This window comes from Carettochelys insculpta, chromosome 3 (genome assembly GCF_033958435.1).
Source record: "Carettochelys insculpta isolate YL-2023 chromosome 3, ASM3395843v1, whole genome shotgun sequence".
NCBI lineage: Eukaryota > Metazoa > Chordata > Testudines > Carettochelyidae > Carettochelys > Carettochelys insculpta.
In genome coordinates this window covers 82,648,072-82,666,389 of record NC_134139.1, presented here as the reverse complement: position 1 = coordinate 82,666,389, position 18,318 = coordinate 82,648,072, and the positions used below count along the sequence as shown (strand labels likewise).

The window sequence follows — 18,318 nt, the reverse complement described above, 5'->3', positions numbered from 1 at the left end:
ACCCCAAGCTCTTAACCTTCCTTAGGAGAGTGCTTGAAAACAGAGAAAAGAGAAAACTCCAAACAAACTGCAGTCTGTGATAGCTGACCTTTCAGTCTTAGGCATGCATACACACAGACCCTTCTCTAGGGCTGCTTCTACACTATCACTCTCCTGTCAGAGATGACATGGTAATGAGGCAATTCGAAGCAGGCTAATGAGGCACTAATGTGCATATTCAGTGCCTCATTAGCTACTGGCGGCCACGAGAATTTCGAAGTGCAGATTTCGAATTGCAGATTGACAGTGTAGATGGGGGGCAGCTTCAAAATAAGCGCCCCACTTTGACATTCCCTTACTCCCATCTAGTTCTGTGGGAGTAAGGGAATGTCAAAGTGGGGTGCTTATTTCAAAGCTGCCCACATCTACACTGTCAATCTGCAATTTGAAGTCTGCACTTCGAAATTTGCATGGCCACTATTATGCTAATGAGGTGCTGAATATGCACGTTAGTGCCTCATTAGCCTGCTTCAGATTGACTCATTACCATGGCACCTCCAATGGGAGAGTGATAGTGTAGAAGCAGCCTTTGACATGGGAATCAAATCATTGCCTTATAAAAGGTGACTTATTAACAAAACAAAAAGCTGTACTTGAGAAAGCATACTTGTTTGCTAGGTGTTACAGGGCAACTAAAGAAAAAGATACATAAAAATACAGAAAATTACTTCCCTGGGATTCAGTTTAAAAGTTACAGTGTACAAGGGGTATATCAACCAGCTTGAGCCATCCTGCACCAAACCCAAAATAAAAAACAAAACAAAACCTGATTGAGTCTGACTAAACATTAACTTTCTACTTACCTATTCCCTGTCCCAGATTTGTTTTGAGGCCTGGATATTTACAGAAATTCTCCAAAGTTGGTTCAGATTTAAACTATCCCTGTGTCTCTCTCCTCTGCCCCCACACAGGTAACATCATCATCATCATTATCATCACCATCAATAACCGTGAGCTCAGCGCCAGTTGGTGTCTGATGCCTCTCTCACTATTTCCTTCCATCTTTCTATGTCCAGTGCAGAGTGGTTTAGTTTCTGTAGACTAGCTCCGCACCAATCTACAGTATCATCTGTCTATTCTCTCTGGGGTCTGCGTCTCCTATTCGAACCATCCATTATGCCTAATACCAGGGTCTTAATTTTTCATTTGTCGTTCATTCTGCAAATATGCCCAAATAGTTGTTGCTTCTGTTTTATAACCTTCTGCAGCAGGTTCTCTTTTGGCTGTATCTTTCTATGTAATTCCTCATCAGTGACCTTCTGTATCCGTTCTATTCTCAGAATCTTTCCATAACAACTCCTTTTGAATGCCAATATTCTTCTTTTCAAATCTTTCATTGTCACCATGTCTCACATCCGTACAACATACTGCTGAATACACGTTTTCAAGATGCTCAGCTTTGTTCTTAAGCTAATTGCTTTGCTTTTCCAGATCTTATCCATCGCCTTCAAACTCACCCTTGCTTTTGCTATTCTAGGCTCTATTTCCTTCTTACAGTCTAGATCATACGTTTTGTTGTTCCCCAGACACGTGAATTTCTCTACATTTTCTGGTTCAATACCATCAACACAGGTAACAGATTTAAGTCAAAAATCCCCCTCTCTCTTCCCATTGGCTCACCTGTCTGCTGGACAACACAGAACCTACTGTCTTTAAGTTTAACTCTTTACAGGTGACAAGTATCAGAGAGGTAGCCATGTTAGTCTGTATCTTCGAGAACAACAAGAAGTCTTGTGGCACCTTATAGACTAACAGATATTTTGGAGCATAAGCTTTTGTGGGCAAAGACCCGCTTCATCAGATGCATGAGTGGCGGGGGCGTTTCAGAGGGCTATTCAAAGAGTGGGGTCCCAGTAAGAGGGAGGGCCAGAGCTGGCAAGGTCTATTCAGCAAGGTGGAAATGGCCCAGTATCTACAGTACTTATCAAAAGAGGAAAAAACAAGTCAGATCAGACAGGGGGATGTGAGCCTTTGTCAGAGTCAAATGGGGATTAGAGTATATAGATTGGGGATTAGAGTCCCCATTAGACTCTGACAAAGGCTCACATCCCCCTGTCTGATCTGACGTGTTTTTTCCTCTTTTGATAAGTACTGTTGATACTGGGCCATTTCCACCTTGCTGAATAGACCTTGCCAGCTCTGGCCCTCCCTCTTACTGGGACCCCACTCTTTAAATACCCATCTGAAACCACCCCCCCCACTCATGCATCTGATGAAGTGGGTCTTTACCCACGAAAGCTGATGCTCCAAAATATCCATTAGTCTATAAGGTGCCACAAGACTTCTTGTTGTTCTCTTTACAGGTGTTCACTCATGACAGCAGGTGACCACACCCCCCGAACCCCAATAATTTACAGGGTTGGGTTTAAATCCAGCACTCAGTGGGTTCCAGCTAAAGCTGAGATGGGCCTGGATGTCCAGTTGGAGCAGCCGGCTGGTATAGAATAGATTTATTATTTCAGGTATCTCATTAGGAGGCATTGTCCCTTCAAAATTAAATATTCCGGAGCAAAATTAAGGTCATATGTCTAATGTGTATATGTAGAAACCTCTTTTCTCCTCGTACTTTATCCTGACACTACAAGTGCTCCTACTGACCGCCCCTATTTTATAGTTCTAGTGACTTTGAGAAGGCTCCATCACTTCCATCATGGCAACGCAAATGCCTTCCTTTCTCTCTGGGACCCATTGCAAGGTCTCATCTTTTTGCATGATGAGCTGTCCTAGAAGGCATGGAGGGCAGCTCATTTTCTTTGGTTGCGGGTGCTTTGTGAGAATGCTTTAAATGACAGAGAATAATGCTTTCATCTGTGTGTTGTTTAATAATTATGGGTATTTAACTGGTGATTGTGGTAGGCATGGTTGAAATATAAAAATAAATTTTATAACAAGATTCACTGCTTTCCCATTTGGCTGAAGATTAAAACACCAGTATACATTTAAAAAATGAAGTTACGGACTAACACAGCTACTCCCTATGAAAAAAATTAGTACTTTTAGTACAGTGCTTGGTTAACAGGAGTTTTCTGGTTCTTTAATGGCTACTATCCTATACCAGACTCGTTTTTGTCTTTTGTTTGTTATCACAGGCTTATCAGTTCATCCTGGCACACCTTCTCAGCTAGTTGCTTTGATGCCAACACATCCAGGATTTCCTGCCACCTTAATTCCTGTCCAGCTCTCCTTGGAAAACTCTTCACAAGTCCAGAATCATGGATATTTACAACCCAGTTCATCAGTAATGCAGACTACCCTTCAGAGAAGTTCCTCCTCGTCCTCACCCAACAGTAGCTGCTCTGAAACCTTAGGGGAGTACACACAACCTTCAATTCCAGGTGGAGAACCTACCAAAGCAATAGAAATCTGCTCCTAAGGCCACTACACAAATCACAAAAGCTAAAATCCATATGATTTTGGTGGTTTTGGGTTTTTAGAAGTTCTTAAATAAAGTTTTAAACTCATTTTCCCACTAGTTTGAGATGGTGTCCCTGCTATTTCCAGTGCTGAACTGAGAAACCAGAGGCCTGTTGATGTGGAAATGATGTGGGTGGAGTGGAAAATAAACATTAGATTAAAATAAATAAGGTCTGCGTCACAGAATATAAGGGAACATGGTGGTTTTCACGGAAGAGAGGGGGAAAAGAGGAATTGACTTATGGTTTCCAAAGGTGATAGACACATCTGCTTAGCTAAGGAGGAAATGTCCATAAAGGCAGATGCATATGGTCCTACTTTAAAAGAACAGGGAGGTGAGCTCATGCTTGTCTCTTTTCTTTGTAACACTGTCCTGCCCTCATTCTCTATAAGAGTATTTCTCATCCTTTTTGATACCATTGACTGGCTTGCTGCCTTCACCCAGTGTCAGGGAGATGACAAGGAATGGCACTGGTCATTGAGAAACACTGCTTTGTAAGAAAATTTGGAGGGCTAAGAAGGAAGTAAAGCCAAAGTGAGACAAAGTGATAGTAAGAATGAGAAACCAGGGAAGAGCTGAGAGGATTTAGTATGGGGGTTGGAAGGGATGCAGCAAAGTGCCAAGGATGAAGGCAGTTAAGTGCCAATGGAGAAAATGTAAATCAAACCTTTGTCTTCGCTTCCTTTTAGGCTATGTCTATACTACGAGATAAATTTGATTTTATTACAATCATTTTGTAACGTTGGGTTTTATAAATTTGAATTTGAGTATCCTCATCTCCCTGCAAAGTCCTGACTAAGTCAAGTTCGTGCTGCCACATTAAATCACCAAACATCGACTGTTGCAGCAGTGCATTGTGGGAACCTATTCCACATTTCCCTCAGCCCCATACCATTCTGGGTTTTTTTGCTGGTGCAGCATAGGAAAAAAATGCCCTGCAAGTGGTTGTGGGTATGTGATGCCATCTTCCCACATTTCATTGCCCTCATTCCCCTCCCATGGAAAGCAATTGGCCATTTTTTCAGCAGGAGACTTCCCCCCAGCAACAGCCAGCCCTCCACAATCTTTGCTGCGGGGTGGAGACTTCCCCCTGGCGACAGTCAGCCTCCAAAAATCTTTGCCGCAGGAAGGAGACTTCCCCCATGGTGACAGCTAGCTCCTGAAATCTTAAGTTTGTGGGCTTCATGTTGCCTTACTTCCTGCACACCTGGAGAGCATCAGAGATGCAATCACCCAGAATGGACAACTGTGGGGCATTGTGGGATACATGTGGGACTCCTCTGGAGGCCAATAAAACCAGTTTAAATGGAAGCTGTTTCCACACTACCATTAATCCAAAGGTTTACATTCGAACTTCCTGTTAATCCCACTTGGGTTGTTGGAGTAAGAATATTGGCCATAAGGCCCCCTAAATTTGAAATAATGGTATTTGATGTATGAACAGTCACAATTTAAAATCAAACTAAGTGCCTTAGATTTGAATTTATGCTGTAGTGTAGACATAGCCTAAGTGTACTGCATAGCAAGAACAGGTGCAACACAAGGGTATGGTTGCCTCTTACAATGGAAGACACCAAAGGTGTGTCTACACAGCAAAGTTATTTCAGACTAACAGCTGCTATTCCGAAATAACTTTGCAAGCATCTACACAATGCATCCGCTATTTTGAAATCTTTTGGAAATAGCAGACGGCTTATGTCAAAGTTGGTAAGCCTCATTCACATATTTTGGAATAGGGCCTACGTAGACAGGGAGTAGGCGCTATTTCAAAATAAGCTATAGTGTGTCCAAGGGCTGAATCCAAAATAGGTTCTGTTGTCTGGACACTTTATTTCAAAACAGTTGAGTGCTATTTTGATATGCATTTTGTGTGTAGATGCGATATTGCAAAATAAGCTATTCTGGAATACCTGGTTGGAAATAATGCCGCTGTGTAAACTTAGCCTAAGGGACCCGTTCAGCAGGGTATTTAAACCTGTGCCTGACTTTAAACATGACTGGTTAGGCATCTTTAAGCATGTCACAGGGAGGAAGGGGTAGTTCAGTTGTTTGCCCATTGGCCTGTTAAACCCAGGGTTCTGAATTCAATCCCTGAGGGGCCATTTAGGGATCTAGGATAAAAAAAAATCAGAAGGTGAATAGAGGGGGCTGAACTTGATGACCTCTGAAGGTTTCTTCCAGCGTTATAAGATAGGTATAGGTAACCAAGGCTTAGGGGAAATTAGGAGGCATATGTTTTGTTTGGTCCTTAAGTTGAAAACTGACAGCTAGGGGCAAAATGTATATAAACTAAAATTCAAATATGTTTCTCTGACTATAGGAAAAGAAATTGAAGTGTTGTCTCAAAGGGCTGGAAGCCCCACAAAAAAGTTTTCCAGAGAAGATGCTCAAGAAGAAGAAATCACAGCAAGCAAAGGTGAATTACTGGAACATATCTGAGCAATGTATGCTTTTATGCTACTCTGAAAAAAATAAATTAAATTGTTTTAAATAGTGCTTTTTTTCCCTAGAAAAATGGTGCCAGATCTGAAGTCTGATGATTCCTCATAGAGGTTAAGGCATTCAGTTTTAATGCTCTGGTTCCCATGCTGCTACGAGGTGGTGGGAGCACCTGCCCCTGTTCCTGCTCTGCTGTGGGACTGGTGGGGGCTCCAACTCCAGTCCCCGCACTGCTGCAGAGCTGCTAGTGAAAAAGTTTCTGGTTTTCTAATAGAAAAAAGGTGCCAGAATTCCATTCCAGTGCATTCCGCCAGAAGAAAATCCCTGGTTGCAAGAGAAAGAATAAACATGGTAATTGTATTTTGGAAGGGGGTTATAAAGAGTGTTTCCTAGTACACTGTGCATTGTTTTAATTATTTTTTCCTTTTAGTTTGAAAATTGTACTTAGAGGAACTCTGATGTTAGTAAGACAAGGAGATGCTACGGCACTCCTCACTGTTTTTACAGATAGGCTTTGTCAAGACCGCAGGCTTTGGTTGACAAAACTTCTGTTGACAGAAGTTTTGTTGACAGAGAGTGCATCCAGACTGGAGATCTGTTGGCAGAGATCCACTGGTTGGGAGCGTTCTGTCAACATCCCTGTACACCTCATTCCACAAGGAAGAAGGGATGTCTCGACAGAGGGGTATTTTCCAACATTGGCCCCATGTGGACTGGCAAATGTCAGAAAAGCCCCTCCTGGCAGAACTGTCAGCAAAAGATATGCAAATTGCGGTGCACAATTTGTGTATCTTTTGCTGACAGGTTCCAACAGTCTAGACACAGCCATACAGAGTAACATGGCTATTCCTCCGAGTCTGATATTAATGTTTGCAAAGTGAGGCAGGCACTACAAAGCAAGAGAGGTGATGTGAACCTGTGCATAAAGTACAGGCATGGGATTCAAGGAACCTTGGTTCTAGTTTCATGTCTACTGTTTAGCTTGCTGTGTAATCCTGCATGTCATTGGGCTGCATCTTCATTCAGCATAAATTATCACTGCTCTAATCACTTCCTCTGGATCATAAAGTGGTGTAACTTGCAGCTTTCTGCACCAGTTCCTGATTAATCTCATTCATGGTAAACCACTTACATGAAGGCATTCAGGCTAACTAAAACTAGTTGACAACCTTCACTAAGTATTTTGTAGATTTGTTTTTTCTGGGAGCACAACATTCTGTCTTGTGCAAAGCTGCATTACTGAGGCTTGGCATGGGGTTGGGATGTCTATTGGAGAGGAAAATCAAGATGTCTCCACAGGGCTTCTGTAGTATTTGCTGTATTTGTGTTGCAAAAAGTGGACACCAGTTGTCAGTTGTGTCATTTGTATGAACCATGAAGGATCAAACAGGCTCTTTTGTTCCCTTATCTCAGTTTTCTGTGACTTAAGCCAAATCAGTAATTCTCCATTGGTTGACACGGGTATTAGGCTTGTATCAAACAGACAACCTACCAGATTCAGGGAGTCTCACCAGGTGGTTCAGTTTGGAGGGCGGGGAGTGTTTAGCACATTTTTGTAACAAAACCTCCTATTACAAAAACTCCTATGCAGCTCATCTTGTACCCATTTAGTAGGCTGGACATTAAGAAGTGACCTAAGTACACACATTTTGCAGGTGTAATTCTATCCTGCAGAAAGCACTGCTGTGCAATACACACCCTAGCCAGTTAATTTTAATTCTAGACGTCCAAAAGGCATAAATTAATTCCTTTTCACTGTCCTTCTGTGTAGTAATTAGAGTTAGGGATTAGAGATTCTTATAGTCTTTGACGAGTCTCAAACTTGGATCTAGTTAAGTTTAAAATACTCATGGAAGCATTTTTAAAAATTAAAAAAACTTACAAGTTATAGAAAATGTGAAAAATGTCAACAGTTTCTTCTTATGTCCCTTCTCTTCCCACTGTTTAGATGAAAGCCCACTAAAAGAAGAGGCTTGTCCTAAAACTTTGCCTGCCATTAAAGAAGAGGAGGAAGGACAAAATGATGAACAGATTCCTCTTTCTCCTTTTGGCATAAGGATGAACTCCAGGACTAAAAACCAAGAAGACAGGTGAGGAAAGGGTTTAGTCTGTCACTTACAATAATGCAAATAAAACTGTCAGTGCACACGCCACATCTCCAGGTACGAAGTGGTTTCTATAGACATAGTTTACAGTTTGGTTCAATGGTTCTCAGCAAGCCCTCTATTCAAATTGTTCAAGCAAACCTGCACACAGTAAGTCTTACAGTTGCAAATGCTATCAGTGGGTGCCATATCAAAGCTCCTTTCCCTATTGTGCAGTCAGCTTGTGTGCGTAGGCAGAGGTGGAACATGTCCATAGCTCTTTGATAGGACTGCCAGCTCCATAGCAGAAACACCGGTAACAACATTCAGTCACCTATGTATGAAAAAAAAAAAAAGTCCAATGGAGGTGCTATTGTGGGTGAGGCTGAACACACAAGGAATGTAAGTGGGTGTTCCCACTAACCAGCCAGAGAAGGAAAGTATAGTCTCAGAGACAAGCCTTTTCACAGGGTTTGCTTTGTTTCCAAACACACCAGATCAGCTTAGACTCCTGGGTAGTAACCCCCAGATGCCTTTCCAGTTTAAGGCATCTGGGAGGGGAGCGGACTGTTGTACTGAGCTCTGCATTCTAAGTTGCCCCCTTGTTATATACAGTTGATTGTAAAAGAAAAAATTGGAGCCCAAGACTGGTACAGCCTGGACTGTTTACTGTAAAACAACTGGAATAAAGAGTTTTTAAGGCTCCTGCTAAAGTCTCTGGCTGGCCTGAGTGAACTGATTGATTCAAGAAATGGGAGGAGATGTTTGTAGTTGAAATCAACATATCTGTTGATTGGTTAATGTTAATTGCCAGTTGGGACACATGCACCTTTTGCTCCATTGCTTTGATCCTGTGACAAAGCAATCCCTTAAACAACTCGATGCTGGTAAAAGTTTGCCAGGTGTTCAGATGGCTGGTCAGGCTGTGCTGGGCCTGTGTTTCTCCCGTAGCAAGGATGAAAGTGAAAAACAGCCCCAGAGGCAGAAGCTGCATTTCCTTTTCCAACCTTTTTGTGGGTATTTGCCTTGTTTTGCCTTAAAGAAAACTTGCTCAGACTTCAACTGCAATAACTGCTCAACATCCTCTAAACTTGCCTTTTCCTCTTTGCCACCCCAAAAAAGAGAGCTAAGAACACAGTTAATACCATCTAAAACAGCGTTTCAAAGCATTTTGAGACCACAGAATACCAAACAATAATTTTTCTGATTCAAAACATCTATGAAAATTTTCTTCCAGAAGAAAACCCAAACAGCAACATACATAGCAAAAACAAACATAATTTAATCAAGTATCATAGCAATGAAGAAGTAACACTATAATATCACACATGGGGTTTACCTACAAAACATTCTATGTAACTAAAGAGAACTGGAACAGGGCACACCTCTGCCCCACCACCAGCCTCCTTTTCTTCCATAATCTTGCCTAAATTAGCCATGTGATCATCAGGAGCCAGATAACCCCTTTCATGTGAAAACACCCTTACTCCTTATCCGAGGGAGACATTCGTATTAAAATAACCTAGAATTCCCCAGTGCACACTACCTGCACTTGTACGTCTCACATGTTTTCTTCCACCTTCTCCTCCTTCCCTTTTTTTAGCAACTAGGCACAGTTTGCAAAAAGCAGAACCACAGAAAACAAGGAAGAAAAAAACTGATCCCCATGAGCCAAATGGCTAGGTCTAATTTTTGAAAAGGTGACTTCCATTTTTGGATATATAAACTCCTGAACATGTGCTTCTCCAGCATTAGCACCTGCATACACAGTACAAGTGCAAAACCCACCTTTTGCATAGATGTTAGAATGTATTCATTTCACATATCAGACTTAGTGCTTGAAATTCCATCTGCAAGTGAAGTTTCATGCAAGCAAATGAAGGCCAGTTTGAGACCTTTTGAGACTGCAGCCCCTAGTTCCTCACATGATTAAACTTGGGATTTTGAAAAAATCACCTGGTACCTTAAGACATTTCTTGAACATTAGTTATAATTATTACCATAACATATAACCATAAATATAACCATAATGTTATTCTTCAGTGAGCTTCAAAGAGCACCCCATCAGGCAATAACGTCATCAGCAAGCCAGCATCATCTACTCCGAATAAGTGATGATAAATACCAAGTTATTTGCAAATTATAAAGGTATTTGCAAGGTATAAAGCAAATTAAAATCTGCCAAAAACATTTCCATGTGTCCCCAGTGTCTTTGTCTTGTCTCATCTTATGTTTTCAAGGTTTGCTTTCCCTGAGATTTCAGAGATCTTTCAAATAATTTTAGAAGTATTCCCCAATATAATACTAAAAGGTTTACTTCTGCTTCAGTACCCTGGTCTGTTACTCAGAGACTTCCATTTGGCCCTCCAGTGCCTTACACACATTCTGTCTCTCCTCTGCCACTGCAAGGACAGGGTAAGAAAAGCAATGTTTCACAGCAAGTATTTCAGATTTCTGCTAACTGCATTATTTTCTGCTGGTGCTGGTCTGGGACAGGTGCCTGGAACAAACAGGCTGTGCAGGATTTTAAAAAAGTCCAGAGGTTTGAGGCTTATTTTTCCTTCAGGTATTTTCCATTGCTCAGTATTTTCGGAGAAATTATCTGACAGCAAAACTTATGATCAGGTTGAAACAGGATATTTCAGAGAAGGTAGGTGCTCAAAGGATGCAGAAGGCTAGACTCTAGGTCTGTAGGGTACCAGGTAACTGATGGTGCTGTGCCACTTCAGCTGCTTAGATAGAGCTGTGGTCAAAGCAGAACAAACACAGGAAGACCAGGCACCTCAGAAGCCTCAATAGCCTCTCAATAAGCAGTACCCCTGAGATTGCTGATTTATCCAGGAGCACTACTGAAGCATGAAAATTGTTCCAGGAAGCTGTCTCTCTTACTAGGTGGATCACTGATTGACTGTTATGACAAACCGTACTCTAGTCCTGCCATGTTCGCTTTCCTGACTTGGTCTAGTTCCTGGCCTTTGACACTGGTTTCACTCACTATGCGTGGGTTCCCATGTCCTGGCATTGGTAGGTATCAGATTATGCTACATTCATTGGTCTGTCACTTTCCCTTTTTAAAAAAAGCAGATTACCTTTGAAATCTGAACTGGAGGTGAGCTGTACTGTAATTATAAAGAAAAATGGGTGAGAAGTTATTATATTTGATGTCATCTTATTCTTTGCCTAGGCCAATCAGACCGGGTATTGGTGTAAGACAGAAGACTTTTGAAGAATTAGTTGAAGAACAACTTAAAGTAGATTCTCAAATAATAGAAAACCACCAGCAGGTACTGTGTTGTTATCTGAATTGATGAAACTGGTCAGCTTGTTTCTACAAGTCCCTATGGGCTAAAGTGGTCCTTGTTCTGGCTCTTTGCACAAGGGTGTATTTCTCCCCTCACCTGTTAATAATGATAGGCTACATTTCACCAATAAAGCTCTGTCCTGGAAGTGCACTGTAAAATGCTGTGTGCCTATGACTGCTGACATTTTGTAGGCTGTTTAGTTTTCACAGTATTCCACTCATCTAGGTACTTCATGACGTAGCCTCCTCCAGTTTATTTAAACGATCTTCAATCTCATGATCACTCTGTTATTCCATTTGTCACCACTCCCCATCCTAGAACTGTTGGTGTTTGCTCTGCTTTTGACCTTTTCTAGTGTACATTTAGTTTTTCCTTCTGCCCAGAGCTGAGCATGCTGGTCCCAGTCCTGCAAATTGAGAACAGGAACAATCCCATTTGCTTAAACAGTGAGATTGCTCACATGCTTAAAGATCAGCATGCGTTTAAGTGGTTCGCTGTACTGAGGCCAGAGGGCTTACCGCCTGGGGTGCATCTAACCTTTTCTCCTTGTGACATGTTCTGAACCCTCTGTCCTGAAGACTAAGATCTTCAAATAAGTCACAGAACAGGTATATCTTAGACACCAGTGGTCCAGAATTCTCAGGCGCCTACTGCTTGATAATGTTCTCCAAACCTGACCTGGATGGGCTAAGTGGGAGTGGGGGTGAGAAGATGTATCAGGTTCCAAAGTTCATTAAGCCCTTTTTGCTGAGACTGACAGCAAGAATGCAATGTGGAGCAAGATTTTCAACAGCGGTCAGCACACTGGATGAGTTTCACAGCAGGAGCTGCTGGCATGGGTGGTAGGTATCACAGGCAGGGGAAGGCAGTGCCTTGCCAAACTGCTTCCCCTGGTGCACTGCAGTACCTGCCTGCTCCCCCAAGCTCTGGGGCAGGGGAGGCTGCAGGCATGCCACCCACCCGATGGCTTCCTGGAGCTCCAGGGCTGCACTATCCCTAGCTGGGGGGGTCCACAGCTCCATTTGTGTGGGGGACTGGGCAGAGGGTAGTGGCCACAGTGGGGGTGTGGCCTCAGGCAGATGGGGCAGGGCTAAGAGTACTTGCCTCCTCAAACCCTTGGGTCACATACCAGCCCTGGCTGCTGGATGCTAAGAACTCTTTATAAGCTGTCTCTTAGTGTCAAATGTGGCAGTAGCTGTTGTGCACTTGAAACTGGAGTGAAATCTGTTTTTTTATCCTCAGGCCTGTCCCCAGCTCTGTCACCTTGCAATATATTTACTGACTTAGAAGATATACAGTTCAATATCACTTTTTTATTTTAAACCCAGAACAATAAATTCCTGTTTCCTCTTTGTCTGCCACCAGAGTAATGCGGAAACTCAGAATGATTCACTATCTTCCATCCTATACTTGCCTTAGCTGCTGTCAAACTTACCTTCTCCTCAGTGGCTGTTCTTCTTTCCTCCAGTATCATTCTTAGTGACATGAGAGAGAGCACAGAAGGAAATGAGTTTGTGCATGTGATATAGTATTCACATTCTTTAAGGGTTAACTATTCGGTAGATGCTACTGAATAAAATGTTAACGAGCAAAGAAATTAGGGCCAAAATTTTCCAAATTGGATGTCTAAAATTCAGGCATTTTGATCCCCGTGTAGACATCTAAATTAGATCCTGAAAAATCCAGAAAAAAGTGCTGCATGACTGCTTTTTTGTTTTGACAGAATACAGGCTAGCACAGCTCTCTGTCACTCTTGAAAAATCCAAAAGTCAGTCAGAAGTTCCAGGCCTCAGCTACTGAAATAAGACTACTAATATAGATGTCTCATTATGTATTTAAGAGCTTTACATTTAGGTATTCAGGTTTGAAACTGTTGGCCTAACACAGTAACGTTAACAAGTGTGTGACAGTGAATTTCATATTATTTATGGCAATATGCTTATAAATATGAATATGCATAACTGGAAAATGCTTTATGAAAAATATTTAGTGTCAGGTATCACTTGAAAAGTTGTAACCTTGTGAATGTGTATTTCTGTTTGTGTTCATGTCTTATTTCTGTTTTTGACATTAGAAATATGAAGTATAAATCTATTTTTCTAAGACAGACATGCTAAGTGAGGGCTGTTAAGCTTATTTCAGAAACGTGGTGGCTCATTGGTAAGGAAAATGATCTTTAAATAGCTTGGTTTTTCCCATGGACCTATCTGTAGCAGAGTCGGAGAGTCCCCAAAAGGACATATATTTAGGCATGTCCCTTTGTCTGCTCCTTCCCAGAGCTGAGCTGGTCTCTGTGTCTGCGCTCCTCTGCTGCGGGCTGTGACTCCCTCTTTGTGCCAGTGCTGGTGGGGGCCAGCGGGCCTGGCTTAGCAGAACAGGATGGTGGGGTGCCCCAAAGGGCAGGTAGGTGGGCTCAGTGATATTTCAGTACCTCAGGTGACAGTTTCAAGGAGACCTCTGTGACTAAACCTCTCACAGCAGCCAAAAAAATTTACATAAAACTCATAGATGTAAGAAGCCTGAACCAGGCTCCTCTCTTTTAGCTCTAGAACAACAGACCTGTACCACTTAAGCCCTCCTCTCCATGGTGCAAAAGGATTGTCACTTGGTCTGAGCAACACCGGAGGCCTCAAAATAGTGTTTTAGTGAGACTTAAGTGATGCAGAAATGTGTGGACCTGTCCATTTCTGTAGGGATGAATGTTGTCCTACCACAGTGTTTCCCAAAGTGTGGTATGTGTACCATTGGTGGCACATGAAAAAATGTTAAGGGGTACACAGCAGAAAAGCAGTTACTAAAAATCAAAAGATAAGGCCTGGGAGTTGGATATGCCGATAAGGCCAAAGTCCTGAAAGGGGTACATGAATGTTTTAAGTTTGGGAAATACTGCCCAAACAGAACATGAAATAATCAATGGGACCACTTTTGTGAATAAGCTGAGCAGGTTTTGGATTTAAGTAGAGGCTCAAAATATATTTCGCTGCAGTTGTTAAAACTCTGAGAATCAGCATTACCCTTGCATTTGCTTGCCAGAATCTTTATGTGTTGGCAACATCTGATGTCATCACTAAGCTGTTTAGAGCAGTGACTCTGGGTCAGACGCTGTTTTCAATTATACTGCTGCTGGCAGTTTCTTAATTTTTTTCATATACCTGAGGTAAGAAGGCGAGGCCAAGATTTTGTGCTAGCTTTGATATCATCACCTGTTGCAGGAGCACAGAACCATGAAGTCAGATATTGGCAGATTAATTTATATATTTCTCTCTCATGTTGATTAAAAAAGAAGAAACACAGGGCCTTACCCACAAAGTGGTCATTGAATGACTATTTAACTTTTTTTATAACTCTCATCTGAGATATTTAAATGATTTCATTGTTAGGAAAGTAGAAATAGGAAAACACTTTGATCACGTGGAAATAAAAATTCTAAGGGTACGTCTTCACAGGAGTTATTTTGAAATAACAGCTATTATTTTGAAATAGCTAACCTAGTGTCTGTATGGCACAACTGCCATTTTGAAATAAATTCAAAATAGTGGGCATCTTATTTTGAAATTGGTAAATCTCATTTCACGAGGAATAACACCTATTTCAAAATAGCTGCTGTTAAGCCGGGCTTTTTTTTCTGCCAGAATACCACAGAACCTCATTCCAGCACCGTTTTTCCTGGAGCCGCCATTTTTAAAAGACGTCTGAGCATCTCCAAGCTGCCTGTGGCTCTTTAAAAAAGCCATTTGTGGCTGCTGCTGACGCTCTTTTCCAGCTCCCATGGTCCTGCGGGCTGAAAGAGGACTCAATTTCATAGGTTTAAAAAAAATCAGTTAAACTGAGTCCTGTTATCAGCACATCAGGATGCTGGGAGCTACCCCTGCCGTGCTGTACATGGGGGAGCCATAGGGAATCACCACAGCTGTGTGGGGAAGGAAGGTAAGTGATCCTGGGTTGGGGTGGGAGGTTTAAGCCTGGGAATGGGGGCAGTGATTTGGGGCTGCAGGGAGCAGTTCAGGCCCCTCATGGTAAGGTGCATGCTTGGGCCTTGGTGGGAGGGGCTTAGCGTGGCGGGTGGGTGACATGGGCCCTGCACGGGCGGGGAGGGGCCGTCTCAGTCCCTGTGCAGGAGAGGGGAAGGCTCAGGTCCCGTGTGAGGGAGGGTGGTTAAACCACCAGGGGGTGGCATGGGCCCTGCGTGGGGGTAACGAGTCCCACCAGGAAGCAGGTAAACTGCCAGGAGGAGATTTGGGCCCTCGCAGGGGGGCAGTTAAGCTGCCAGGAGGTGGTTTGTGCCCCACTCGGGGGAGGATTGGGCCTCAGGGCAGGGAGGTGCAGTTTGGGGCTTGAAGTCTGCCATCTTTTCTTCTAGAAAAAAAGCACTGCTGTTAAGACAGGAAATATGCCTATTTTAAAATAAGCCATAGTGCATCCAATGGCTCTATTTTGAAATAGGCTCTGTGTGTTTAGACGACGTATTTCAAAATAGCTAAGTGCTATTTCAAAATGCATTTTTGTGTGTAGCAGTGTTAGTTCAAAATAAGCTATTTCAGAATAGTTTATTTTGGAATAAGGCTGTTGTGTAGACATAACCTCTGATAGCTATGCACAAAGATTGGATTAATAGGCGTACAAAGAATGTCTGGGTGTTTCAGAAGTGAGGTTTATTCTATGCTAACCAAATATTCTGGAAGGGGTTTTTAGACTTTCTAATAAATGATTAACTAAAATACCACTATTTGAACATTATGTCTGTACAGTATTCCTCACTGTGATACTTTATTTTGTGCTGTCTAACTTGAGCTGAAAAGCTAACACTGCACATTTAAAAAGTTTTGATAGAAAGGTGAATAGAAAAATGTGGCATATGACAAAGAAGCTGTTATTATTATTATTATGGCTTGTGCCTAATGAGATCTGATTTCTCTTTCTATTTTTGGTGTGTGTAGAACTTCTGCAAGGCTAAAGTAACCCCTCGTAAATCTTTCCTGAAACATGGAGGAGGCATTGCAAGGCTTGAAAAAAATAAAGAGAACCTTGTGAAAGAGCAAAGCAGACATCACAGAAGAGTTAGTTTTGATGACCGGCATCTCATCCGTTGGCCCTGCCAACAGGGTGCAGGAAAATTACAGCTGGGGAAACACTTAAATAGTTTAAATCAGCAAGCCAGCAGCCCCACCATGTTGGTTTCTAATGAGAAGAATACAAATTGCAGTGTCTCCATGAGTGAAATAAAGGTTCAGGCTGACAGTAAGACAGGAGACCCTGAGCAATGCTCAGAGGAAAAAGGAGAAGGAAGTAGTGGAGAAAAGTATGCAAAGGAGGATCCTGCTGTAAAACTCAAGTTGAACCGGGCTGAACTCCTGCAGCAGCGTCAAGAACAAATTACTGAAATGAAGCTACAAACTGGTGGGGAAAATAAAGCTCAATGTACAGATTCTCTAGGATGGTCAGACAGAGCACACAAAAGTTCCATGGAGTCTAACATTCAAAAGGATCTAGATACTGTGGATCAGCCTCTGCAGGACAATTTAACTCAGACAGCAGAAAAGCCCTTGGAAATCCTTCAAGAAGGTTCTAAGCTTCAGAATTTAGAAGGAAGCCAAACTAAGCAGATGGATTGGAACACAGGCCTCAAATTCACATCAAGCATGAAAGGAATTAGCAGTTGCCTCAATAAAGATGGTACTGTGAGCCCAGACAGCCAAACAGGAACCACAACTGGGTTTAAGATGGTCAATGACAGAATAATGAAAGTTACCCACAAATCATCTGAAGGCACGGACAGAAAAAAGGGCATTGCTTCTGTCAGCTACCTGCGGGAGTGGCAAAGCAGCAGAAGTGCTGACAAATGGTGGAATACTCAACCTTTGTCCAGTGGGTCAGGCTGCACATCCAGCGACAGTGAGGATGGCTCCAAATCTTATTATGCTGAATATCCCACAATGCACATACTTCAGAAAGTAGATCACCCAGACAAAAATTTGGATCTCTCTGATGCTGATTATGCTAGCGATGAGCCCAGTGGAGCAGAAGAGCTGAGCCCAAAAAAGTGCACCAAGCCACTTCCAAAGAACCTAGGTGCTGAAGAAATAAAAGGCAAGCAGGGTCTCTCCCTCAGCACAAGCAGCAGTGAGTCTGGTAATGGAATTGCCAGGTTGAAAGGAAATAAAGCTTGCTCTTTTCTTCGGAAGGCTCCCTTTCAGCCCCCAAGAACAACAAGAGGTGGGAGAGAGCCCAAGACAAAGAGTAAGAGAAAGGTTGGAGACTTTAAAAATGTAGATCTGCTATCATCGCCCTTAGCATGTGAACTGATTTCCAGCCTATTCCCTGCATTCAAAATTAAAGAAGCCCTCACGGAGCAGAGGGCACAAGGAAAACTGGTTGTGGGTACACTAGGTAAGGGCTACCCCAAAACTTCTTTCCCATGTCAGTAGGAGTTGAATTTTTCTTGGTTTATAATGGTTCTCTACATGCTCCACCAGTGCATGCACCATCCCATGCCATGCCTACCTCTGTGCCAACATTCCTGAGCCCTGACCTCATAAAACCAGGATTCTGCTAGGGCTGAGGGAGGAGTTCAGTCTATGTGCCTATTCCAGGCTTGGCCTCTTTGCAACAGGGACCAGAGTGGTAACCATGTTAGTCTGTAGCTTCAAAAATAACAAGCATTGCTGTGGCACCTGAGAGACTCACACATTTATTAGGTCATGAGCTTTCATGAGTAAAACCACTTCCTCACGGTTTTGCCCATAGAAGCTGATGACCTAATACCTAATAGTCTCTAAGGTGTCACAGGACAGCTTGTTATTTGCCAGCAAGAATGTCAGTCAGTGCCACTTGTAACTGTTTCACAAATAAGGGCAACTGCACTAAGCTGCACTGAGCCCATTCACTCTACTCATATATAATTCAGCATTGATTCTGTGTCGATGTGCAGTTATGGTGGCTTAGTCCTCTTTATGCTTCTCATCTTTATAGAACTTTAAAAATCATTCGTTTGTCATCACAACCCTCAGCATTGATACCATGGTAGAGTTACTGCCCTTTT

General features: G+C 42.5%; 1 protein-coding gene across 1 annotated transcript in view; it reads left to right on the top strand.

Moving 5' to 3' along the window:
- LOC142010362 (uncharacterized) overlaps window positions 1–18,318 on the top strand; it is a 55,057-nt gene that overhangs the window by 13,784 nt on the left and 22,955 nt on the right. The window contains exons 3-6 of the mRNA XM_074988678.1: window positions 3,129–3,374; window positions 7,842–7,983; window positions 11,162–11,261; window positions 16,217–17,666. Coding sequence (XP_074844779.1) covers window positions 3,129–3,374; window positions 7,842–7,983; window positions 11,162–11,261; window positions 16,217–17,666 — 1,938 coding nt within the window. The remainder of the gene's footprint in view (window positions 1–3,128; window positions 3,375–7,841; window positions 7,984–11,161; window positions 11,262–16,216; window positions 17,667–18,318) is intronic.